The 27221-nt window shown below is 43.3% G+C and overlaps 1 protein-coding gene across 4 annotated transcripts; it reads left to right on the top strand.

Moving 5' to 3' along the window:
- The first annotated feature begins 82 nt into the window (after positions 1–82).
- Positions 83–26495, top strand: PIANP (PILR alpha associated neural protein). 4 transcript variants are annotated; one of them, XM_072954319.1, is made up of 8 exons: positions 83–250; positions 628–713; positions 2226–2306; positions 22122–22181; positions 22442–22953; positions 23747–23828; positions 24626–24847; positions 25274–26495. In XM_072954319.1, exons 4-8 carry the CDS (start codon positions 22165–22167, stop codon positions 25293–25295), a joined length of 855 nt encoding a protein of 284 aa, XP_072810420.1. In that variant the 5' UTR covers positions 83–250; positions 628–713; positions 2226–2306; positions 22122–22164; the 3' UTR covers positions 25296–26495. The 4 variants fall into 4 exon arrangements, with proteins under 4 accessions (XP_072810420.1, XP_072810419.1, XP_072810418.1 ...); XM_072954318.1 differs by lacking the exon at positions 628–713; XM_072954317.1 differs by lacking the exons at positions 83–250; positions 628–713; positions 2226–2306 and adding an exon at positions 19891–20012.
- The last annotated feature ends 726 nt before the right edge of the window (positions 26496–27221 follow it).

Raw genomic sequence — 27221 nt, forward strand, 5'->3', positions numbered from 1 at the left:
GAGGGAAGCCTTGGTCTCAGGCAGGCCCTCGCTGGTTCCGTGTCAGCGCTAAGCGGCCTGAGTTGTGGACTTCGGGCTGTACCGTGTGCCTGAGGGGAGAGGAGAGCTGCAGTAGAGAGAGGGAGAAGGGAAAAAGCGGGTGGTGAGGAGGAGAGAGGAAGGAGACAATAATAGAAGTTCAGCTGTAGAGGTCAGCTGGGTAGTGCAACCCCTGAGTTTTCAGAAGGAGGAAGAGGCAAGAATGGAAAAGGTAAAGGAAATAACAGCTAACATGTTTTGAGTGCTTACTATTGATCAGGCATCTTAAAAAAATTTTTTTATCCCATTGAATCCTCGTGCCTATAGAGCGTCCACATTGTGATTCCTGGACACCATCTGTCATGATTATAACATATGCTTGAACAGTGATGCTTTCCTGTACATTGCCTTTTAATTCCTGGGGAAGGAAAAAAATCTTAGGTGGAGGGAAGGCACATGTTATTATTCTCATTTTACAGATGAGGAAATTGAGGCTCATCAAAATTCAGAGTTCTGCCTGGAACCCAGGTCTTTTAAAATCCGGAGCCTTCTTTCCAATTCACCATGATACTTGAAGGAAAAAATAATAAACAACTAACATTTCTATAGTATTTTATAGTTCTCACCGGACTTGCAGAAGGTCAAGTGAGAGTAAAGTTAATGACATTTTGGAAGCCTTTGTGTTAAGCACTGAGGTAAGAGCTTTACTTACTTCATTTGATGCTTATAACAATCTATTATTGTTTCCATTTTCCAAATGGAAAAACCGAGGCCCAGGGAAGTTAAGTAATTTATAAGTAATGGAGAGAGGGGAAAAGAACATAAATTAAGAGAAAAGTCATAGAACTAACTTGTCGACTTCTGGAGCTGAAGGGACTTTAAACTCAAAGCTTATGGTCCACATGGCTTGGTTTATGATAGAAAATGAGAAGCAGAAACAGAGAAAGGAAGGAGAAGAGGAAAAAGAATGAGGAGGAAGAGGCAGAGGAGGATAAAGAAAAAGAAGAAATAAATGAAAGATGACATATGAAAGTGAGAAGAAGGGAGCAAAGGCTAATAAAATATTCCAAAGGTTGAAGGAGCCAAAGAATTTATGAGTCCAACCTTATCCATTTAAAGAGGGAAGGATAGATAAACTACAATTTTCTACTGTACAAAACAGGGAACTACATTCAATATCTTGTAGTAACCTGTAATGAAAAGGAATATATGTATGTACATGTATGACTGAAACATTATGCTGTACATAAGAAATTGATGCAACATTGTAAACTGACTATACATCATTAAAAAAAAGTCAAAGACCTAAAAAAAAATAAATAAAGAGGGAAGGAAAAAGAAAACTATGAGGAAAGAACAAGAAAAGGGTGAATATATGTTCTATTATGTGCCAGGTCTTTACTTGCTCAACTTTTTTAAGACTTTTTTTTTTTGAGAAGTTTTGGGTTTACAATAAAATTGAGAGGAAGGTTCAGAGATTTCCCATATACCCCCTGCTCCCACACTTGCATAACCTCCATCGTCAACATCACTCATCAGAATGGTACATTTTTTTTTTTTACCAAGGATGAACCTATATTGACGCATAATCACCCAAAGTCCCTAATTTACCTTCAGGGTTCACTCTTTATGACATACATTCAGTGGATTTGGAAAACTGTATAATGACAGATATCCATCACTGTAATATACAGAGTATTTTCATTGAACTAAAAATGTTTATTGCCCTAAAAATTCTCTTGCGTTATGCCTATTTATCTCTTCCCACACCCCACCCCTGGCAACTGCTGATATTTTTAGTCTCCATAGTTTTGTCTTTTCCAGAGTGAGATTGAGTAGGATTCATACAGTATGTAGACTTCTCAGACTGGTCTTCTTTCACTTTAAGTTTCCTCCATGTCTTTTCATGGCTCGATAGCTCATTTCATTTTAGTGCCAAATAGTATTCCATTGTCTGGATGTACTACAGTTTATTTATCCATTCACCTACTAAAAGACATCCTGGTAGCTTCCAAGTCAGCGCAATTATGCATAAAGCTGTTATAAACATCCTTATTCAGGGTTTTGTGTGGACATAAGTATTCTATTCCCTTGGGTAAATACCAAGGAGCACAATTGCTGGATCATATGGTAAGAGTATGTTTAGTTTTGTAAGAAACTGCCAAACTGTCTTCCAACTTGGCTGTACCATTTTGCATTCCCACCAGGAATAGACCAGAATTCCTGTTGCTCCATGTCCTCACCAGCATTTGGTGTTGTCAGTGCTTCAGATGTTGCCAATCTAATAGGTATGTAGTGGTATCCACTGTCATTTTAATTTGCATTTCCCTGATGATATATGTCTTTTTTTTTCTTTGTTTTTTTTGGGTGGTGGTGAGGTAATTAGGTTTTTGTGTTTTGGGGGGGGAGCTTTCTTCTTTCTTTTTGTTTTTAACTTTTTTATTTTTTAGTTTTTTTGACTTTTTAAAGTAAATTTTATGTTTTTTCAGCTTTCATAAGATACAATTGAGATACAGCACTGTATAAGCTGAAGGTGTACAGCATAATGACTTGACACATATATATATTGTGAGATGATTGCAATTAGTTAACACCCATCACCTTATATAATTACAAAAAAATTTTCTTTCCTTGTGATGAAAACTTTTAGGATCTACTCTCTTAGCAACTTTCAAATATGCCAACACAGTGTATTTTTTTTTGTTTTACTATAGTCATCATGCTGTACATGACTTCCCCAGGACTTCCAGTTGTTTATGTCATTTTTTAGTGGAGGTACTGGGGATTGAAGCCAGGACCTCACGCAGGCTAAGCACCCACTCTACCACTGAGCTATTCCCTCACCACTTCTGATGATATATGATGTGGAGCTTACCATCTGTGTATCTTTTTTGATGAAGTCTCTGCTAAGGTCTTTGGCCCATTTCTTGACTGGGTTGTATGTTTTCTTATTTCTTGAGTTTTAAGAGTTCTTTGTGTATTTTGGATAATAATCCTTTATCAGATGTACCTTTTGCAAATATTTTGTTCATCTGTGGCTTGTCTTATGATTCTCTTGATATGGTCTGTCTCAAAGTGGAAGCTTTAAATTTTAATTAAGTCTAGCTTATCATTATTTCATTCATATATCATGTCTTTGGTGGTGTATCTAAAAAGTCATACTCATGGTCATCTAGGTTTTCTCTTATGTTATCTTCTGGGAGTTTAATAGTTTTGAATTTTACATGTAGGTATGTGATCCATTTGAGTTAATATTTGTGAAGGGTGTAAAGTCTGTGTCTAGATCTAGATTTTTTTTTTTTGCATGTGGACGTCCAGTTGTTCCAGCATCATTTGTTGAAGAGACTATCTTTGTTCTGTTGTATTGCCTTTTCTCCTTTGTCAAAGATTAGTTGACTATATGGGGGTCTGTTTCTGGGCTCTCTGTTCTGTTCCATTGATCTATTTTTTTTGTCAATGTATATTGTCTTATTACTATAGCTTTATATAGTAATATAGTATTTATAGTAAGATTTGAAATCAGGTCATGTCAGTCCTCCAACTTTGTTCTTCTCTTTCAATATTGTATTGACTGTTCTGGGTCTTTTGCCTCACCATATAACCTTTAGACTCAGTTTGTTGATACCCATAAGAGAACTTGCTGCAGTTGTGATTGAGATGGTATTGAATCTGTAGGTCAAATTGGGAAGAACTGATCTCGACAATATTGAGTCTTCCTATCCATGAATGTGAATTATTTCTCCATTTAATTAGTTCTTCTTTGATTTGTTCATCAGAGTTTTGTAGTTTTCTTCATAGATCTTATATATTCTTTGTTAGATTCATACTTAAGTATTTCACATTTAGGGATAGCTAAATGACATTGTGTTTTTAATTTCAAATTCCTCTTGTTAATTGTTGGTATACAGGAAAGCAGTTGACTTTTGTGTAGTAACCTTTGTATCCTGCAACTTTGCTCTAATTGCTTATTAGTTGCAGGAGGTTTTATGTTCTTGTTCATTCCTTCAGATTTTCCACATAAATGACCACGTCATCTGTCAGAAAGATAGTTGTATGTCTTCTTTCTCAGTCTGTATACCTTTTATTTCCTGTTCTTGATTTATTGCACTAGCAAAGATTTCCAGTATGATGTTGAAAAGGAGTGGTGAGAGCAGATATCCTTGCCTTCTACTTGGTCTTGGAAAGCTTTGAGTTTCTCACTGTAAAGTGTGCTATTAGCTCTAGGGGTTTTGTTTTTGGTTTTTTTTGGTCTGTGTATGTTGTTGTTATTCAACTTTTTATTTAATCTTTACAACAACCCTTTGAGGTGCATATTTAAAATATATATATATATATTTTTTTTAGGGGAAAGGTAATTTGGTTTATTTACTTATTTATTATTATTATTTTTTTATTTGATGGAGGTACTGGGGATTGAACCCAGGACCTTGTGCATGCTAGGCATATGCTCTACCACTGAGCTATGCCCTCCCTGCTATGGTGCATATTAATATTTCAATTAACATATGAGGACACTGAGGATCACAGAAGTTAAATAAGTTGAAGGTCACCAGTATAAGTGGCGGAACTGAGATCCAAATACAAGTTTGTCTGACTCCAATATTATGCTAGGAAAGAGAAGACAAAGCAGAAATGAAAGAGAGAAGAGAAGGAGAAAGGTATTCTGAGATCTCCTCCTAATTCAGTGTTACACTAGCTGCGACCTTTGCAAATTGTGCCATCTTGTGGTGTCCCCTTTTCTGTATCTGCAGAGTGAGAGATAAAGGCCAGTTCTAATTCTGATGTTTTACATTCCGTTTTGTGAGACAAAGAAGTGTAAGAGGAGAAAATGAGGGAACAATTAATAAATAGAAAAGGAGAATTTGGAGAAAGAAAGGAGAGGGGGTGGACTAAAGAGTGAGATTAGAAAGGGCAGAGAGAGAAGAGGAGGAGGGTTAGATGTAAGAAAGAAGAGCACGGACTAGAAATGAGGCAAGAAGAGGGGAAAGTGGGAAGAAAAGTACAGATCTCCAAGGGAAGGATGGGAGCTAATTAAATTTAAGCAAAGCCTAGGACTTAACATTTATTCATTCATTTGTTACTAAGTGACAGTTATGTGCAAGGCCATGTGCCAGGCGCTGTTTTTAATGCTGAGGATAGAAAACAAGATGTACTGAAATAAAGCTTGAGAGACTGACTGACGTCTAAGGAGTCAGTCACATAATAAAATATTCATCATTGATTGAAAAGAATATATTTAGCACCTCTTATGCCAGGCATTGTTCTAACTGCTAGGGATACAGACAGAATACGTGCCCTCTTGGTATTTACATTCTTGTGGTGAGACTCAGGCAATAAATACATACGTCCACACATAAGTGGTCAGGAGGTAATAAACTTATAAAGCAAAACAAAACAAGGAGGGGGGATGGGGAATGCAGAAGACATTTCCTATTTTATATATGGTCGTAAGGAAAGGCCTCTCTGATAAGGTGACAATGGAGAAGAGAGTTTAAAAAAAGAAAAAGGAGCAAGGCAGGAGAGGATGGTGGTGGCTCAGACGAAGGTGGTAGCAGTGGAGGCGAGAAGTAGTTGGATTCTGAAGTTAATTTAAAGCTAGGGTGAACAGAATTTGCAAATGGATTAGTTGTGAGCTGTAAAAGGAAAAGAAGGAGTTGAAAATTACATCCTGCAGGCAAGTTGCACCAAACTTTCAAAATGCAGGTCGTTTTAATCTTATATAAACTTCTCCAGAAAATAGGAAAAGAAAGGACGCTCCCCAGCACCTTCTATGGGGCCAGGATTACTCTGATAACCAAACCGGAAAAGGGCAATACTAGAAAGGAAAATGGCAAGCCAACCTCACTTATTAACAGAGATACAAAAATCTTCAATAAAACACTAGCAAACTGAATCCAGCAATGTGCAAAAGAGATAATACACCGAGACTAACTTGAATTTATGTCAGGAATTTAAGGGTAGCTTTATATTACAAAATACACTTGTTTTACTCATCATATTAATAGATTAAAGGAAAATCACAATCATCTCAATAAATATAGAAAAAGCATGTGATAAAATCAACATTCATTTTTGGCTAAAAAATCTTTTAGAAAAGTAAAAGGGAAATTGTAAATCTGATAAAGAAATGCCTGGTGTCAAGAATTCTATTCAGTGTCATAACGGGGATCCTAGCCAGAGCACTAAGATAAGAAAGAAAAACAAAAAAGTAAAAGGATTAGATAAAAAAAGAAACAAAGCAGTTACCATTTACAGAAAATGTGAAAATGTGACTGCATATGTAGAAAATTCAAAAGAATCTACAAATAAATTATTATAATAATAATATAATAATTAATAAGGTTGCTTGATTAAGAAAATATAAAATCCACTATATATATATGAACAACAAACAATTAGATGATGAATAATTTTTAAATTACCACTTGCAGAGACAAGGGAACCTTCCTACACTGTTGGTGGGAATGTAAATTGGTGCAGCCACTATGGAAAATAATATGAAGATTCCTTTAAAAGCCAAAAGTAGACTCACCATATGATCCAGCAATCCCACTCCTGGGCATATATCCAGAAAAAACTCTAATTCAAAAAGATACATGCACCCCAATGTTCATAGCAGTACTGTTTACAATAGCCAAGACATGAAAGCAACCTAAATGTCCATTGACAGATGAATGAATAAAGATGTGGTATATATACAGTGGAATATTACTCAGACATAAAAAAGAATGAAATAATGCCATTTGTAGCAACATGGATGGACCTAGAGATTATCATACTAAATGAAGTAAGTTAAACAGAGAAAGACAAATAGCATATGATATCATTTATATGTGGAATCTAAAAAAAATGACACAAATGAATTTATTTACAAAACAGAAACAGACTTACAGACATAAACAAACTTAGGGTTACCAAAGGGGAAAGGGAGGGGGAGGGATAAATTAGGAGTCTGGAATTAGTAGATACAAACTACCACATATAAAATAGATAAAACAGCAAGGTCCTACTATATAGCACAGAGAACTATATTCAATAGCTTGTAATAATCTATAATAAAGAAGAATATGAAAAAGAATATATATACATACAACTGAATCACTATGCTGTACACCAGAAACTAACACATCATTGTAAATCTACTTCAATAAAAAAAATTACCACTTGCAATACTATGAAAAGTATCAAATATCAAGGTATAAATATAACAAAATATGTATAAGACCCATATGTTGCAAATTTTAATTTATTATGAGACACTGAAGACCTAAAATAAATGGAGAGATATTTCACATTCATAGATTAGAATTTATAATATGAAGAAGTCAGTTCTCCCTAAAGTGATTTATAGATTCAGTACAATCCTAATCAAAATCCAAACAGGCTTTTTTGGTAAGTATATGAAACTGACAAAACTGATTTCTAAAATGCATGGAAATGCAAAAGGTCAAGAATAACCTCTTGAAAACAAACAAGGTGGAAAGACTTGCTTTACCAGATACCAGGACACAATTACAAAGCCATGATAATTAAGGTAGCGTAGTATTGGCACAAGATATAGACAGATAAATTGACCACTAGAACATAATACAGAGCTCAGAAACAAATTCACATGTATGGACACTTGGTTTATGATAGTGTTTGCACATTTGAGCAGGAGGGAAAGGACACACATTTCAATGTTGCTGTGACATCTATATGGTATAGATATCTATATGAAAATATAAAATTGAACCCCTATTTTAAGCCATATATTAAAAATCATTCACTACTATGCTACAGCCTAAATGTAAGGGGCAAATTAAAAAAGGCTTTTGAGGGATGGAGGGTATAGTTCAGTGGTGGAGCATGTGCTTAGCATGCACGAGGTCCTGGGTTCAATCCCCAGTCCCTCCATTAAAATAAATAAATAAATAAACCTAATTACCTCCCCCGTTTTTTTTTTTTTTAAAAAAGGTTTTTGGAAGATAGTAGGAATTTAGTCATGAATTCAAGGTAGGGAAGTCTTTCTTAAGGATCAAATATACTGACCATAAAGGGAAGGATTGGTTCATTTGACTACATTAAAATCAAGAACATCTGTTAATCAAAAGACAAGCCACAGAATAGAAGGAAGCATTTGTAATATATATCACTGACAAAGGATGTGTCTGGGATGTATAAAGAACTACAAATGAGTAAGAAAAAAATGCTAACAATACAAATTATAAACATGAACTAAAGATTAGAACTCACACTACACAAAAGGAAATCCACAAGGTCATGAATACAAAAAAGTATTAAAGAAATGCAATAATGAAATACCACTGTATCCACCAAAATAGCTAAAACTAAAGTCTGAAAATATCAAGAGTTGACAACAATATGGAGCGAGAGATGTTCTCACACAAAATTAATGAGAGTACAATGAGGTTAAACCACTGCGGGAAAGTTTAGCATTAATAAAGATGCCCTATGCCCTGATTCCACTGCAACATACAGAACAAATACATATAGAATTATTACATATGTATCATCAAAAGCAGACAAAAGAAGCTATATTGTTAAGGCATCTACACACATACAGAGAAACTATTAATAGCATGGAAGTGATTGCCATAAAAGTCAAAATACTACTTAACCTATGGTGAGGGCGGAATTGTGTGACGGAGTAAGGACACAGAGCTCCTTTCTGAGTACCGGCAAAATTCTTTTATTTGGCCTGGACGGTGGTTGCATGAGTATTCCCTCTATAAGTATTCTTTTATGAGTAGTCAGTATACTTTGTGTTCTTATTGCATATCTTGATATGTTATATTTCACAATAAAAATTGGCTTTGAAAAACATTTAATTCAATAACCATACATGACAGATTCTTAGCAAACTAGGAATAGAGGGGGTCTTCCTTAACTTGATAAAACTTATTTAAATAAAAAAACTACAGTAAATACCATTCTTACTGGGAAGACATTGTAAGTGTTTATTTTAAGTCCAGGAACAAAAGAAAGAAGCCAACTATTACTGCTTGTGTTCAACATTGTACCAAAGGACCCGGCCAGCGCAAGCAGAGGGAATTAAAGGCATAGTATTGGAAAGGAAAAAGCAAATAGGCATCATTTGCAGATGACATGATTGTCTTCATAGAAAATTCCAAAAATCTCTCGAAAAATAAGTATACACAAGAGAGAGTTTATTAGGGTGGTTGTGGGGGGCGGGTATAGCTGAGTGGTATAGCATGTGGTTAGCATACACGAAGTCCTGGGTTCAATCTCCGGTACTTCCAATTTAAAAACAGACAAACAAACAAAACAAGCAGAAAGCCTTGGTTATTAAAAAAAGGTGGTTGGCTCTAAAATCAACATGGAAAATCAATTGCATTTCTATCTGCAAAAAAAAGAACTATTTGAAATGTAATCTTTAAAAATACCATTTACCATAAAAGAAAAGCAATAAAGTACCAGGAATAAATAAAATGGAAGACATGCATTAGCTGTATGCAGAAAATTACACAAGTTCATTGAAAGACATTAACGACCTAAATAAATTGAGAGATATCCCCAATCTTTGATAGGAAGTTTCTCTATCAAAAAATACTAGTTTGTCTCCAATTGGACTTTGTGTTCAATGCAATTCCAACCAAAGTCCTGCACAATTTGACAAGCTGATTCTCAGAGCAATAGCCAAGAAGTGACAAGGTGCTCCTGAAGAAGAGTGTATTGGCACAGTGGTGTTTGCTCTGGGAGATACCTAGATTTATTTTAAAGCTATAGGATCTAAGAAAGTGTGTTATTGGTGCAGGTTTTAAAAGCTGACCAGCAGAACAGAAAATAGAGTGTCCAGAAACAGACCCATGTATGTATGGAACTTTGATCTCTAACAGAGGTAGCAAAGCAGATCAGGCAGAAAGGAGGGACTATTTAATAAATGAGGCTGTGGTAACTGATTTTCCATATTAAAAAATGAAAAATATGTACCATAAACAAGACTTTCTTAAAAATGGAACACCTAACTATACAACCAAATCAACTGAGGTGTGAGCCAAATGTGGTCACAGGAATGGAGAAGTTGTTACATTGGTTATTTCCAAATGATGAGATTTGGAGAGTATTTTCGCCCCTTAATCTGTATTACTTGAATTTTTAAAATAAACATTATATATCACCAGAAAAAAAGAAAAGAAAAGAAAGAAAAAGAACCCCTTATAACACACAAAACACAAAAATCAACTTCAGGTAGACAGAACTTAAGTATAAAGGGCAAAAGTTTAAAAAAAAAATTTTTAATGGAGGTATTGGGAATTGAACCCAGGACCTTGTGCATGCAAAGCATGTGCTCTACACTGAGTTATAGCCACCCAGTAAAATCTTTTGAAGAATATGTAAGAAAATATTTTTCAGACCAGGAGGGTAGAGAGTGATTTTTTTTATATAAGATACAAACAACATAATCATAAAATGAAGGATTGATAAATATGCCTTTATTAAAATTACGAATCTCTGATAATCAAAGTATGTCATGAAAAAAAGTGAAAGGAGAGGTCACAAATATCTTCATGAAGAAGAAGATATTTGCAGCACATAAAACTGACAAAAGATTAGTATCCAGAATATATAACGATTTCCTACAACAATCAGAAAAATACAAACAACTCAAATAATCAGGCATTTCCCAGAAGATATAACTCAAAAGGCTAATACTTATATAAAAAGATACTCAACTACATTAGAAGTTAGAGAAATGTCAAATAAAACCACCATGAGATATTATAATACACCTACTGGATTGGCAAAAATTAAGAAGTCTAAGAATATAAGTGTTAGAGAGAACATAGATCAAGGGGAACTCCAACATTGATGATAGGACTTTAAATTGAAAAACACTTTGGCATTCTTTCTCAAAGATGATTGTTCTCATATCTCACAACTTAGCAATCTCACTGCTAGATATGTAGTCTAGAGGAATTCTTGCTCTTATACAGGAGACACAATCATGTTCATAGCAACAATGTTTATAATAGCAAAAAAAAGGAAATAATTCATAAAGAAGAATAGGTAAACTATTGTATGTTTGGTGTATCACACTGTGGTACATTACATTCTAGTGAAAATGTATGAACTCCAGCAACATGCAACCATATGGACAAATCTTGTAAACATTCATACTGAGTGAAAAAAATAAACATGTACCAAAAGACTACATATAATGTGATATCATTTTATAGAGCCTGAAAATGAGCAAGACTAAGCAACATATTGTTTAAGTTGATATCCATTTGTGAGAAAATGATATTTAAGAAGCAACGGAAGTCAGCAGAAGGAAAGAAATAATAAAGATTAAGGAGAAAATAAATAAAATCAGAAAAAAATCAATCAAACCAAGAGTTGGTTTTTTGAAAGAGTAAACAAAATTGACAAACCTCTGGCCTGGCTCACCAAGAAGAAAAGAGAGAGGACACAAATAAACAAAATAAGAAATGAAAATGGAGAAATTACAACTAACACCACAGAAAAACAAAAAAACTATAAGAATACTATGAACAACTATATGGCAATAAATTGGACAACCTAGAAGAAATGGACAAGTTTCTAGAAACATACAATCCATCAAAACTGAATCAAGAAGAAATAGATCATTTGAACAGCCAATCACTAGAAGTGAAATAGAATCAGCAATAAAAAAACCTCCCTACAAACAGAAGTCCAGGACCAGATGGCTTCATTGGGGAATTCTATCAAACATACAAAGAAGAGCTCATACCAGTCCTTCTCAAACTCTTACAAAAGATTGAAGAGGAGGGAATACTCCCAAACTAATTCTATGAAACCGCCATCACCCTGATACCAAAGCCAGACAAAGACATTACCAAAAAAGAAAACTGTAAGTCAATATCGTTGATTAACACAGATGCAAAAATCCTCAACAAAATATTAGCAAACAGAATCCAACAACATGTAAACAAGATTATACATCATGATCAAGTTGGGTTCATCCCAGGGACACAAGGATGGCTCAACATATGGAAATCAATCAGTGTGATACATACACCACACCACATCAACAAGAGAAAGGGCAAAAATCATATGATCATCTCAATAGATGCAGAAAAAGTATTTGATAAAATTCAACACCCATTTATGATAAAAACTCTATGCCAACGAAAGTGGGCATAGAGGGAACATATCTCAACATAATAAAAGCAATTTATGACAAACCTACAGCCAGCATAATACTCAATGATGAAAGTTGAAAGCCTTCCCACTAAAATCCAAAACAAGATGAGGATGCCCACTCTCACAACTTCTATTCAATATAGTATTGGAAGTCCTAGCCACAGCAATTAAACAAGAAAAATAAATAAAAGGGATCCAAACTGGAAGAGAAGTAAAACTGTCACTATATGCCGATGATGTGATATTGTATATAGAAAACCCTAAATTCTCCACAGAAAAACCACTAGAGCTGATAAAAGAATTCGGCGAGGTAGCAGGACACAAAATTAACATACAGAAGTCAGTTGCATTTCTTTACACTAACAGTGAAATACCAGAAAAGGAAAGTAAAGGAAAAAATCCCTTTTAAAACTGCATCCAAAAAAATAATATACTCAGCAATAAATCTGACCAAGGAAGTGAAAGACTTTTATGCAGAGAACTACAAAACATTGACTAGGGAAATTAAAGATGACTTAAAGAAATGGAAAGATATCCCATGTTCTTGGATTGAAAGAATCAATATTGTTAAAATGGCCATACTATCCAAAGCAATCTACAGATTTAATGCACTCCCTATCAAATTACCCAGGACATATCTCACAGAACTAGAACAAATCATAATAAAATTTATATGGAACCACAAAAGACCTAGAATTGCCAAAAAATTACTGAAGAAAAAGAAAGAGGCTGGAGGAATAACTCTCCCAGACTTCAGACAATACTATAGAGCTACAGTAATCAAAACAGCATGGTTTTGGTACAAAAACAGACATATGGACCAATGGATCAGAATAGAGAGCCTAGAAATGAACCCACAAACTTTTGGTCAACTAATCTTCAAAAAAGGAGGCAAGAATATACAATGGAATAAAGACAGTCTCTTCAGTAAATGGTGTTGGGAAAACTGGACAGCAGCAGGTAAATCAATGAAGCTAAAAACTCCCTTACACCATACACAAAAATAAACTCAAAATGGATCAAAGACTTAAACATAAGACAAGATACAATAAACCTCCTAGAAGAAAATGTAGGCAAAACATTACCTGACATACATCTTAGCAATGCTCTCCTAGGGCAGTCTACCCAGGCAATAGAAATAAAAGCAAGAATAAACAAATGGGACTTAATTAAACTTACAAGGTTCTGCACAGCGAAGGCAACCATAAGTAAAACAAAATGACAGCCTATGGAATGGGAGAAAATTTTTGCAAATGAAACCGACAAAGGCTTGATCTCCAGAATATATAAGCAGCTCATACGACTTACAAGAAAAAAAAAAAAACAACCCAATCAAATCACCCAAGACATTTTTTCATAGAACTAGATTAAATAATCCTAAAATTTATTCAGAATCACAAAAGATCCAGAATTGCCAAAGCAATACTGAAGGAAAAGAATGAAGCTGGAGAAATAACCCTCCCAGACTTCAGACAATACTACAGAGCTACAGTTATCAAAACAGCATGGTATTGGTATAAAAACAGACATATGGATCAATGGAACAGAATAGAGAGCCCAGAAATAAACCCATAGACTTTTGGTCAATTAATCTTTGACAAAGGAGACAAGAATATGCAGTGGAGTAAAGATAGCCTCTTCAACAAATGGTGTTCGGATAACTGTACAGCTGCATGTAAATCAGTGAAGTTAGAATATTCCCTCATACCATACACAAAAATAAATTCAAAATGGCTTAAAAACTTAAACATAAGACAAAACACTATAAACCTCTTAGAAGAAAACATAGGCAAAGCATTATCTGACATATATCTTAGCAATGTTCTCCTAGGGCAGTCTACCCAGGCAATAGAAATAAAAGCAAAAATAAGCAAATGGGACCTAATTAAACTCATAAGCTTTTTCACAGCAAAGGAAACCATAAGCAAAACAAAATAACCTACAGAATGGGACAAAATATTTGTAAAAGATGAGACTAACAAGGGCTTAATTTCCAGAATATATAAACAGCATATACAACTTAATAATAAAAAAACAAACAAGTCAATCCAAAAATGGGCCAAAGACCTAAACAAGCAACTCTCCAATGGAGACATACAAATGGCCAATAAGCACATGAAATAATGCTCAATATAGCTAATTATCAGAGAAATGCAAATCAAAACTGCATGAGGTACCATCTCACACCAGTCAGAATGGCCATCATGAAAAAGTTCACAAATGATAAATGCTGGAGAAGGTGTGGAGAAAAGAGAACCCTCCTACACGTTGGTGGGAATGTAGTGTGGTGTAGCCATTATGGAAAACAGTATGGAGATTCCTTAAAAAACTAAAAGTAGAGCTACCATATGATCCAGCAATCCCACTCCTGAGCATATATCCAGAGGGAACTCTAATTCGAAAAAATACATGCACCTCAATGTTCATAGCAGCACTATTTACAATAGCTGAAACATGGAAACAACCTAAATGTCCATTGACAGATGACTGGAGAAAAAAGCTGTGGTATATTTATATAATAGAATACTACTCAACCATTAAAAATAGTAAAATAATGCCATCTGCAGCAACATAAATGGACCTGGACATTGCCGTTCTAAATGAAGTAAGCCGGAAGGAGAAAGAAGAATACCATATGATGTCACTTATATGTGGAATCTAAACAAAAGACAAATGAACTTATTTACAAAACAGAAACAGACTCACAGACATAGAAAACAAACTTACGGTTATGGAGGGAGAAGGGGGTGGAAAGGAATAAATTGGGAGTCTGAGATTTGCAGGTACTAACTACTATATGCAAAATAAATGAACAAGTTCATACTGTAGAGCACAGGGAACTATATTCAATATCTTATAGTAGCCTATGGTGAAAAAGAATATGAAAACTAATAGATGTATGTGTATGTAGGACTGAACTATTATGCCGAACACCAGAAATTGACACAACATTGTAAACTAACAATACTTCAATTAAAAAAAAGGAATAATTTTTTCAAAGTGGGGAATTATTATAGGGAGGAGGCAGGGGGATAGGAGGATGAGGGATTATATAGATGCAAGTTATTGGTAACTTTATAGTCCTTGGGTTGAGTGGTGAGTTCACAGATACTCATTTTATTTTGCTCCTAACATATATACTAGTATCTTGTGTATCAAAATATACATAATTATATTTAGATATAATACAAATACGTATTACACTTGTGTATATACATCTAATAAAGTTAAATAAAAGAAAGTCCTAGACAGCTACAGAGACTTTTTTTTTTTTTAAAGGATGACGCCAAGATTTTCATCCTGATCAACAAGAAGAAAAGAGATGCCACTGTTAAGAGATGAAATGCTGAGGGAGGGGCAGGTCCGCAGCTGAATGGAAAAGTCTGGGACAAGGGAAGGGGCTGAGCTGGAGATTACATTTTAGGAGTCATCAGATATGTGATCAGACTGAATGTGATCTCCTGGGGCATGACCACCCATAGCGCAGAGAGCCAGGATACTGGCAGTCAGGGAGATGGAGAGGAATCAGTAAGGGAGCCTGTGTGGTGGGACAAGATCAGGACAGTGTGCGTGAAAGTCAGGTAAGAAAGTGCTTCTAAGACAGGGGAGGGAGGGTACAGCTCAGCGGTAGTGCAAGCTTAGCAGGTGCCACATCCTAGGTTCAATCCCCAGTACCTCCACTAAATAAATAAATAAATAAACCTAATTACCTTCCCCTCCAAAAACAAACAAAAGGATGTCGTCTAAAACGAGGGAGGGTATAGTTCAGTGGTAGAATGCATACCTAGCTGCACAAGGTCCCGGGTTCCATTCCCAGTACCTCCACTAAAAATAAAGAAAGAAAGAAATAAAAACCTAATTCTCCCCCCCCCCCAGAATTTTTTTAAATAAATGAAATGGGACATGATCACCTGTATCAAAGGCAGCTGATCACCAAGTAAAATGAGACTGACAATTGACCTCTGGGTTTAGAAATAGAGGTCACAGGTGGCCTTGACAAGAGATGTTTCAGCAGAGAAGTTTGGGCAGAAGCCCGTCAGCAGTGGGTTCAGGACAGTTTGGGAGTCCATCCCCACGTCAGGATACTGTGAAGCTCCTATTCATGGATACAGCAAGACAGCAAAGGCACACCAAGTCAAAAAGGGAAGACATCGACCCGCGCACACAGTATGCCAACTTTACATCAAATACATGAGGAAGTAAGAATTTGCATTACTATTTGCCTGTGTGGGCATAAAGAACTCTGGAAGGATACAGAGAAATTCATCTCATTGTGGCAGGGGTGGGAGCTGGAAAGACAGTGGACCAGGTGAGAATGAGGAATTTCACTACCTACCTTTTTGTATACATGTGAATGTATTACCAATTCAAAATAATAAATTACAAAAAGTAGAGTTTAATTAGGTTGATAAAAGAGAAAGAGAAGGAGAGGGAGGAGAAGTGGAAGAGATGGTGAGCAGAGCGCATCTTCTGAGATCTTTGCTGGTACAGGAAGCAGAGAAGGGCCAGCGCTGGAGGGGAATGTGGAGCTAAGGAGGGTTTGTTTTAAGCCTAAGCTGCAAGAAGTGACAACATGTTTACCTGCTGCTGGGTATAATCAAGCAGAGAGGAGGAGGTGATGCTGCAGGAGAGGGAGGGACAGTTCCTGAAATGATGGCTTTGGGTGGCTGAAAAGGCCCGGGATCTCCCTCAGCAGGAGACTTGGGGACTGAGACTTGGTGATAGAAGGGGGAAGTTCTCTTCTGCCTGCTTCTATTTTCTCAGAAAAGCAGCAGGCGAGATCATCAGCTGAGAGTGAGAAGAGTTCAGAAGAAGGACATTTGAGAACAGGTAACAGACAGAAATTTACCCTGACAAATACTGGGAAGCCCCAGTGAGCCCGGAAATAATGATAAAGATGCCAGCAGAGCCAGACACGGGGAGAGAATTTATAGACCATGGAGTGTGGGAAGGTCCTCAGATTCATCTGAAGACACATGTATCACTTTGTATTTCATTGTCTCCCTCGCTCGAGTCTAAGTTCCATGAAGACAGTGATAACTTTTTTCTTTGTCTCCACTGGGCCCCAGCCAGTAGCTCAGTATCCAGCATGTAGTAGGTGTTCAAAAAATAGTCATTGAAAGAATGAATGAATCAAGAATACTAGAAATAATTCATAATGACCCAGAGCCATCAGCGTAAAAGGCATTTACACAGGTAGTGAATACTCACTTGATAAATTTGACCCATACCCATCACAGAATGAGTCCTCTTACAGCTTATCCTCAAGATGCACAGGGCTCAGTGGGACACAGGGCACAGTGTGATTTGCACACCCTGCCTAACACGGCTCGGTTTGCATCCAATGTGCACTGTCTGTCTGCCTGTCTCTCTCTCTCTCTCTGTCTCTCTGCCACTGAGAGACACCAGGAGAAGGGCTCTCTCACTGTTGTCTGACCTCAGAATTATGCGCTGTCAGGGACAGACAAGCAGGAGGCAGCGGCTGCAGATGCTGGTCAGAACAGCAGGTTTCCTTCCGGGAGGCAAGAGTGTCAGGCTAATGATAGTAATAACGTAGGAGATGAGGGGTGAGCATCTGGAGGGGTGGGGGTGTGAGGAGAGACTTGATTTAAATGCTTTAAATTCAGCACAGGGCAGAGATCAGGGAGGGCAGGCAGACAGAGAGGAAAGGCAGATGGAGAGCAGAGGGGAGGCTGAAGAGTTCAGAGTGGGCAGGGGTCCCAGGTGAAGTTCACTAGGCGATCAGTATTGAGCATCTACGAGGAAGGACACCAGGTGAACAAGACCAATGAGGTCTTTGTTCTCCAGTGTATGTTGGGGGGGGTGGACAATAAATAGTAAACAAATATAAGATCATTTCAGAGAAAAGATACTGATGAGACAGAGTGCATGGCTGAACAAGAGGGAGCCAACCAGGTGAAGATGCGGGGGGCGGGGGCAGGCAGAGGATTCCACGAAGAAAGAATTAACGTGCAGGGGTGCCAAGAGAATGATTTCAGGTGTTTAGAATATCAAGAAGTTCGATCTGGTACATTGTTTGAACATCGAGAAGTACTATCTGGAGGGCCACTCCTAACAAGGAGTTCAGATTTATTCCAAGTGCAATGAAAAGCCACTGAAATATTTTAAACAGGCAAAAGCATGATATGATTTAGATGTTTTAAATATTACTAGATATTATGAAGACTAGTTTGTAAAGGGCAAGGGCAGAAGCAAGGGGCCAGCTAGGAAGCCACTGCACTATTCCAGGTGAGAGATGATAGCTTAGACCAGGATTAGAGCAATAAAGGAGAGAAGTAGATGGATTCAGGATATATTTTGGATGCAGAGCCCATAAGACTTGCTGGTGAATTAGATACAGGGTGGGAATCAGTGAAAAAAGGGAAAGGGAGGAAGGTTGTTTCCTAGGTGTTTAGCCTGAACAAGTGGGCGCTGTTATGTCCCAGGATGGGGAACACCAGGAGAGAAATGGACTGGCAGGGGTGGGGATGGCTGGAGGGTAGGAGGGGTAATTCAAGACATCTATTTTAGCCATTAGCTTCTCATGACTATTAGACATCCAAGTGGAGATGTCAAGTAGGCTGTTGGATAAATGAGTCTGGAGCTCTGGATATAAATTTAGGACTCGCTGACATTTACATAGTATTTAAGCCCTGGGACTGGATGACATCACTGGACACAGAATGTGGAACGAGAACAGGGCCAAGGACTAATACCCAGGAAACTCAAACATTTAGAGGTCGAGCAGAAGATGGAGAAGGAAAAGCCAGCGAGGAGGAAGGGAAACTAGAAGAGTGTGGTGTCCTAGAAGTGCAACCCAAATAAAACAGGGTAACATGAAAGAGGCGGGTGGGTTAGGATAGGGTGAGAGTGGGGGCAGGGGAAACTGCTTTTGATAGAGAGGAGGTGAAATTGGACCTAAGTGAAATTTTAATGAAATGAGTCAATTATTGTGAAAAGCCAGGGGAAAATATTCCAGGCAGTGAGAACAGCAAGTGCAAAGGCCCTGTGGCAGGTTAAGAGCCTCTAATTCTAGGAACAGAGATCAGGTCCAGTGTGGCTGGGGCATGAAAAGTGTTAGGAAGGGAAATCAAAGAGTTACCTGGCAGCCAGTTTATATAGGGCCTTGTAAGTCACAGTAAGGAGTTTGGATATTCTGAGCGCTAGAAAAGCTGAGTAATGCAACTTGGTCTACTTATTGTAAAGATCATTTGGGTGGCTTCGGGGAGAATGCACCATAGCAGGGCCAGAGTGGAATCAGAGGATCAAGTCATTGGGAAAGCCAAGGATGGTGCGAGGTCTTCACCCCCACCCTACCCCCACCTCATCCCCCAGCACTCTTCACCAGGGGCAAAACAGTCGGGGACACGAGCTTTGGGTGACTCAGAATCTCAGAAACTGACTGGGACAACCATAGGTGTCCATGGAGTTGGGGTGAAGGGTGGAGAAGCCCACCACAGGAACCAGGGAATTGGACAGTAGCTCACCCTCCGCCACCCTCTCCCACCCTGCACCTGGGATGCAGCTGGGCGCGACTCCGGAGGCGCGGCAGCTGGAGGGTTAAACCATGTAGGAGGGGGAGAGGCGGAGACCGAGCGCTTCAAGCTGCCGCGCCGAGCCCAGCCGAGCCGAGCGCAGCCCGAGCCGAGCCGAGCCGAGCCGAGCATCTCCCGCCGCCGCCGCCGCCGCCCCGCGCCCCGGGCGCCCGCCCCCCACCCTCTCCAGCACCCCGTTGCCGGCCGAACCCCCCGACCATGCTCCGTGCCCCAACCGCTCCCGAGACCCCCCAGCCTGGCGCAGCCCCGAGCGCCCTCAGCCGCCGCGCCGCCGCGCCAGGCATGCAGGTGAGCGAGAGGGACCCCCCCACGCCCCCACCCGAGGGAGCCCGGCCCTGCGCTCCCGGACTCCGCGCCTTGCGCCCCCGCCTCTCCCGGCGCGGTCCCTCGCCCGGCTCAACCCTCCAGCCTCTAAGCGCGTCTTCCCCGCCGTGCTCGCCATCCCTCCGCGGGTCCCGACTGCATCCTGCCCTCCTGGCGCAGCGGTCACCATCCCCTCGGCTGCCTCCATCCCGCCTTCGGCTCGGCCCCCGGCTCCGTGTATTCTCCTGCCTCGGGTTCCCTTTCTGCTCTCGGCGCTCGCTCCCGTGCAGTCCCTTCCTCAGCGTTTGCCTCCTGGTCCTCGTTTACCCCCTACTCTTGTCGCTTTCCATTCCTGTCCGGGGAGCGCGGGCCTGCGGGAGGGGTGGGTTGGCGGCCACGCTGGGGATGGGGCCGGGTTCCCCCAGCCCGAGGCTCCCGCCCCACCCCCAGCCCGTCTCCTGCGCACAACAGGTCGGTGAGGAGCGAGGGGAGGGTGGGGGTGGCGCGCCAGCCGGGGACTGCGGGCTTCCTGGAGGGGGTGACTAAGAGGGTGCAGGGTCCGGGGACTGGAGTTGACGTTGGTTGGGAGATGCACAGACGGAGAGGCGGATGGGTCCTGGAGTCAGCTGGCCACAGATGTCCCTGGGAGCCCTTTTCCACTTCACTGGCTCACACTCCTTCCTTCGTCCCTGCAGCTTAGCTCTCTTCCCGGCCCCCTCTCCCTTCTTCCCACAAGGCTCCCATCCCTGCCTCTCTCCGTAGCTCCGTATCCCTTTACGTTTGAAGAAACAATTTCCAACTCCTCCATCTTTGCTGTTCCCGTTTTCCGTCCCCCATCCCTTCCTCGTCTCATTTTGTCCTCAGCACCCTGTTCTCTCCTTTCCCACTTCCTTCCTCCCTATTCCTGGTCTCCTCCACTCCTTTCCTCCCTTCATCTTCCCGTCTCCACTTCCCGTCCTGCCTGGACCTTTCCTTCCTCCTCCTTCTGCCCTTCCCCCTTCTTCCCCGGCTCCTGTGACCCCTTCACCCTCTGTTTCCCTCCCTGACCTTTCGTCCGGCTGTCCCTCAGCATCCTCCAGCTGCCAGTCTTCTGTGCGCCCCCAGTCCCTTCTTTGAGGACTGACCCCCACCCACTTCCTCTTCACCTTTCTCCTGCCTTCTCATGCCTCCCCAACCTTCCCTCTCTCAGCCCATCACCCTTCACATCTCTCCACCCAGCTCGCTTCCCGAGTCCCTTCCACTCTCCCATCTTATTCCCCTGTTATTCTCTGAGAGTGCTTAATGTCCAGATTTACACCCAGAATCCAGAGAACACAGGGTGTCATCATTCATGGGGAGCCTGCCCCCCCATCCACCACCCTCAGCTCTGAGAACGTGTTCTCCTCTTTCAAAACCATCCATCCAGATTCTCCAAGGACTCTTTACCCAGGAGAGCTACATCTGAGGGGGTGGCCTCTCCCCAACTCTACCTCCCCTCACAGGGCACCTATGCGTTTGGATGATTAAACGCTGAGCAAAAATGATATTCTGTAGTTTTCCTCCCACCCACCTCTCTCTCTCCTTCCATCCCTCCATCTCTTCTTCTCCTTCTCCTGAAGATGCAGATTCCTGGGGCCAACCCTAAGAGAAATGCCTCAGACTACAAGTAGGGTGGGCAGGCTGGATGCTCCCCCCTGCGCAGCCACACGCACGTTCACACACTCACTCAAATTGACTTCCTCTTCCCTCCCCCATTCAGACTCCCTCCCTTGCGGTAGGTGCTCAAGGAATCACAAGGTTCTTGGCTCTAAATTAAGATCCAAGAAAAGCTTGGAGCTGTGGGCAGAAGAAGTGAGAAGGAAGGAAGCCGGAGAAGTGAGGGTAGACCCTGGGGTGGGGAGCTAACAGGGACCTGGGAAGTTGCAGACAGGAGCTGGGAGATAGACAGGGGACAGAGTTTTTCCCTCAAGAGGATGCTAAGCAGCCGTGGGTCCTGGGCGGCAGCAGCATAGCTGGCAGCCGCAGCTGGGAGGGGAATGGGGGTGAATGGTGGATGAATGGGCTGGGGAAGTACTCAGGGCAGGGTTGGAATGTGATGAACCCTCTCTCCCCCAGTAAAGGCTGAAAATCTGGGTCATCGCTGAGGAAGATCTCGGACATGAAGTCCAGGATGTGGTAAGTTTGGCACAGCAGAAGGACCTTGGAAGCCACTTTCCCTGAGGTCTTGGCCCTTTCCCTCCTAGACCCACCCAGGGCCTTCCATCCTGAGGGCTAGACCCTAGGAAGATGGGAAATGAGGCCATTCTTCCCAAGGCCCACCTGCTTTGGGCACAGAGACTTGGAGGGAGGCAACCCGGGAACTCTGGTAGCCCGTCCTCCTCACACTTACACCCAGGATGGGCTTGGTCTCAGCCACCTTCTTTCCCTTCCCGCAGGCCTGCGCTGCTGCTGTCCCATCTCCTTCCTCTCTGGCCACTGCTGCTGCTGCCCCTCCCACCACCTGCTCAAGGTTCCTCCTCCTCCCCTCGAAACCCACCAGCCCCAGCCCGCCCCCCCTGTGCCCGGGGAGGCCCCTCGGCCCCACGCCATGTGTGCGTGTGGGAGCGGGCACCCCCACCAAGCCGATCCCCTCGGGTCCCAAGATCTCGTCGGCAAGTTCTGCCAGGCACTGCGCCCCCTGCCACCCCATCAGGCTTTGAGGAGGGACCACCCTCGTCCCAGTACCCGTGGGCTATTGTATGGGGCCCTACAGTGTCCCGAGACGATGGAGGAGACCCCAGCTCTGCCAATCCTGGATTTCTGCCTCTGGACTATGGTTTTGCAGCCCCCCATGGGCTGGCTACCCCACACCCCAACTCAGACTCCATGCGGGGTGATGGAGATGGGCTCATCCTGGGAGAAGCACCTGCCACCCTACGGCCGTTCCTGTTCGGGGGCCGCGGGGAAGGTGAGTGGGAGTCGGGGGAGCTGGTAGGGATGTGAGGGGAGGGTGGGAGGCTGGTTGAAGACTCCAAGGGCAGCAATAGGGGCCTTGTCTGTTAGCCCTTCCACAAACGTGTCGGGTGGGCAGTATGCTGGCACAGGCAGTCGAGATGAAGATGCAGCTGAGCCTCAGAGGAGTTCAGGTCCACCAGAGAAGACAGATGTGTAAACACTTGGGGATGAGTCAACGTAATAAGTGCTCTAAGAGAGGCGTGCACAGCATGTCTTTAGGAAAAGAGAGAAAGGAGAGACTGCTTCTGCCTGGGGAGTAGGACACCTTCCAAGAATTGACATTTGAGCTGGACCTTGGAAACAGTGGGAGTACTCCAGGCAGAGGAACACCGCAGCTGAACGGCCCTTCAGGGTGACATCTTGGCTCAGGGAGGGCTGAGACAGGGCCAGTGGTTTGGGGGTGGGGCCAGGACAGAGATGGCCATGTCCACCCCCTAGCTTCTGTGCAGAGAGAGGTTCTCTCTGACCTTGGAGCCTCCTGATCACACGCATGCAGATTTGGGGAAGTGGAGAAAAAGGATTTGGGAGGAAAAGAGCTGAAAACTCTGGGGAAAGCTGATAATAAGAATAAAGCGGGGGCTTGGGGAAAAAGAAAAAAGAATAAGGCGGGGAGGCTCCAGAGAAGCAGAGAGAGAATTGGGTGATGTGGATTCAAATGGCAACACTCCTCCTAACCCCACCCCCTGCCCCTCTTGGCTCCCACCACCTCAGGCCTCCCTAAAATTTCCCCCTACCCCTCCAATCAGGTGTGGACCCTCAGCTCTATGTCACAATTACCATCTCCATCATCATTGTCCTCGTGGCCACTGGCATCATCTTCAAGTTCTGGTAAGGGGCGGTGGTGCTGGCAGATGGGGACTGAGTTTTTGGCAACGTTTGACTGGGAGAGGGGAGGGAGCAAGGGCAGCGCAGCAGTTTTGCCAAGGGTGGGACAGAGGGTGGAGGAAGGCAAGAACTTTGCGAAAAGAAAGGAAGGATTTGGGTCGGGGGAGCAGTGAGGAATGAGCAGATTCCTTCTCTCGGGGAAGTACAAGGGTAATGAGAGACATGGGGGAATCACTTGTGTGCACGGAGGTGGGGGGGCTTTGGTGGACATCCCTTGGTCCCCATTTCCTCCAAGACCCATTCTGCCATGCCCCTTCTTAAGGCTGCCTTGGGCGGAGGGAGAAAATCCGGAGCTTTCTTTGCATGCATTTAATAACGGGTCACTCAGTCCTTCACACTTTACTGCGAGAATCATTAGACTCAGGCGTCCAGGTCATTAGCTGACTTTGAACTAGAACTAAACCTGCCAGGCGCCTGCTGAGGAGAGAAATGGCTCTTCTGGGTATGCAGGGTGGAGGGGGCGCTTCTGGGGGAATCTGTGTGTTGGTGGGGAGGAGGTACTCATTCTGTGGATCTGCACCAGGTAGGAGGGTGGTTTAGATTCCCGAGCCCCCTGGGGATAGGGGGAAGTGGTTTGTGGACACGGTCTCAGAACATGCAGTGTGGGGAACTGTTAAAGGCCGGTTTCTTTGCTGTAGGATGTTGGGGGTACCTGGGGGTGGCTGGGGGTGACCAGCGCTGGAAGCCCAGGTTGGGGGCTTCTTGAGCGTGTGAGAACTTCCTTCCTTCCGGTGCACCAGCTGGGACCGCAGCCAGAAGCGGCGCAGGCCCTCAGGGCAGCAAGGTGCCCTGAGACAGGAGGAGAGCCAGCAGCCATTGACAGACCTGTCCCCAGCTGGGGTCACTGTGCTGGGGGCCTTCGGGGACTCACCTACCCCAACCCCTGACCACGAGGAGCCCCGAGGGGGACCCCGGCCTGGGATGCCCCAGCCCAAGGGGGCTCCAGCCTTCCAGCTGAACCGGTGAGGGCAGAGCAAAGGGATGGGGGTGCGGGGAGGGGAGGCAACTCAGGGCTGTGATTGGGGTGCTCCCTTCTGGGTGGGTGGGGAGGAGGCAGACCTGGCCCTCCGCAGGAGACTGCACCTCTCCTCTCTGGGGGGACCCTTCCGTCTCCTGCTCTCTGTGGATCTGTGTCTTGGTCTCACACTGCCATTTCACTCCACTCTGCCCTTTTTTATTTCCCCCTTTATTTTCCCTTAAGGCCGGGAGATTTATTTATTTGCTTATTTTTTTAAATAGAGGTACTCGGTGGAGTGCACGCCTAGCATGCACAAGGTCCCGGGTCCACTCTGCCTTCTTAACCATGATCCTTTTCTCCTCTTGGACTGCCCTTTCAATTCTGGCCTGTCCTTTGGTTCCTGACTGTGCCCTTTCCCTTTTCCTCTCAGGATTCCCCTGGTGAATCTGTGATGCCCCCCAATGCTGGGGTGCCACCAAGCAGGAAGCCAAGGGGCTGGCAGAGGCCCCATCCCGCTGGGGGCAGGGCGGCTGTGGGAGCTGGGGCTCCGGCCCTAGCACGCATCTCGGAACACTCATTAGCCCACAGGCGAGCCCACCTGCTTACTCTCCTTTAGGTGGGGGCCTCAGATATCTGTGGCTTCTGGTCCCCCATCCCCACCCTTGCACACTCACATGAAAGCCTTGCACACTCCTCTCTCCCCTCACAGGCCATTGCACACACTCCTGCTCGTGTACAGCCAGTCTCCCCTCTACAGGTCCCTCCATCCCCCCTTCTGTTTCACACTTTTCACTTTCTCTTCTGCCCCCTTCCTCGCCCAGCCCATCACTCAGGGGTCTGTGGGTGACTCCCGCGAACTCTCATGCCTTTCCTGACCCCACGTCGTGGTGTTGTGTGTCGTGCCCACACTCCACCTCATGAACCCCACTGTTGGAGTTTCTCTGGCCCCTGCATGCTGCCCTGGAGGTGGGTGGGAGGTGAGCTGGGGGCTCCTGGGGCCCCCATCTGTCACGGTCCCATCCCGGTCCATATGTTTCTCTGTCTCCCCCATCCCACCCTGAGGGCACGCTCATTACCCTGAGGGCTCCCCCCCACTGTGGGAATGGGAGTAGTGAGGCCCCCAAACTCCTCCCCTGCCCCCTGCTAAGTTCTGTTGTCTGGGAGATGGCTTTTGGGGGGAGTCACTTGCTGCACTACATGAGAAAGGGGCTCCCACTTGCCCTTCCCTGCCTCCTAAGTCCCTGCTGTCTTGTCTGTCCTGGCTGTCTGTGTATGTCACTCTGGAACTCAGAGCCCTGAGCCAGCCCTCTACTTCCCAGCATCCCTGAGAGCCTCCCTAACTCCACCTAGGCTGCCAGGGACTGGAGCCAGCTGGTTCAAGGCCATTGGGAGCTCTGCCTCCCAATCCACCTCTCCCTCTCTCCTTCCCTCACTGCCTCCTTGGTTCCTCCACATTCCCTCCCTCCACCCCCACCCCTCAGGTTTGTCCTGACTTCTCACCACTTTCCCACCTTCCTTCCTTCTTTCCTCTATTACCTGGCTCCTATGCTGTGATATATATTTTTGTATTATCTCTTTCTTCTTGTGGTGATAATCTTGAATTCTTGTGGGATGTAAGTTTCAAAATTTTCAAATAAAGCCTTTGCAAGATACCCGAGTCCCCTGGCCTTATGAGCCCCACAGAGAGGAGAGCAGGGGCGATGGGCAGCCAAGAGGGAGGAAAAGAAAGATGGGGGTGACCCCTCTGGACCTGACATGACCTGGCCTGGAGTTGGGATTCGATTTGGGGGCTTTGACTTGGGGTGGAACGGAAGGAAGAGACGCTGACAGGAGCATTCGTGACGAGGAGCAGCCGGAGCAAGAGAGACACTGGAAGAGTGGCTTGTTACTTGCCAGAGGAGGTCAAGAGAGACCATGAGAAAGGAGCAAGAAGAAAAAGGAAACTCCTGGTGAAGGACAGGCAATGGTGCAAGCAAGAAAAGGAAGAGGAGAGTGCTGATAAGACAGATGGAGGGTGAAGGGCAAAAGGAGAAGAAAAAATAGAGCAAATGGGAGAGATGAGAGGGAGCCGCAGGAAAGAGGCTGCCCTGCTTGCTTTATTTTCATCCTTGCTCCCTAACCTGCCCCCACCCACAGCTGCCCCCCAGAAGTCCTGTGGTTAGCTCTCATTAGCTTTCTCTGCTCTGCCCTGTCTAAGACAGAGGCACTGCTGGGGCGTGGGGGTGGAATTGAGGGGTGTGTTTGGAGGAGGGAACACAAGCTGCCCAGCTGGGATCAGTCACCTCTGAGCCCCCAATTCTAGGTTTGGCTCTTGTAATAGCCCTGCAAAAACCCACACACAACAGCCTCTCAGCTGTTGCTAGGCTCTGTTGCCATGG

Source organism: Vicugna pacos, chromosome 34 (genome assembly GCF_048564905.1).
Source record: "Vicugna pacos chromosome 34, VicPac4, whole genome shotgun sequence".
Taxonomy (NCBI): domain Eukaryota; kingdom Metazoa; phylum Chordata; class Mammalia; order Artiodactyla; family Camelidae; genus Vicugna; species Vicugna pacos.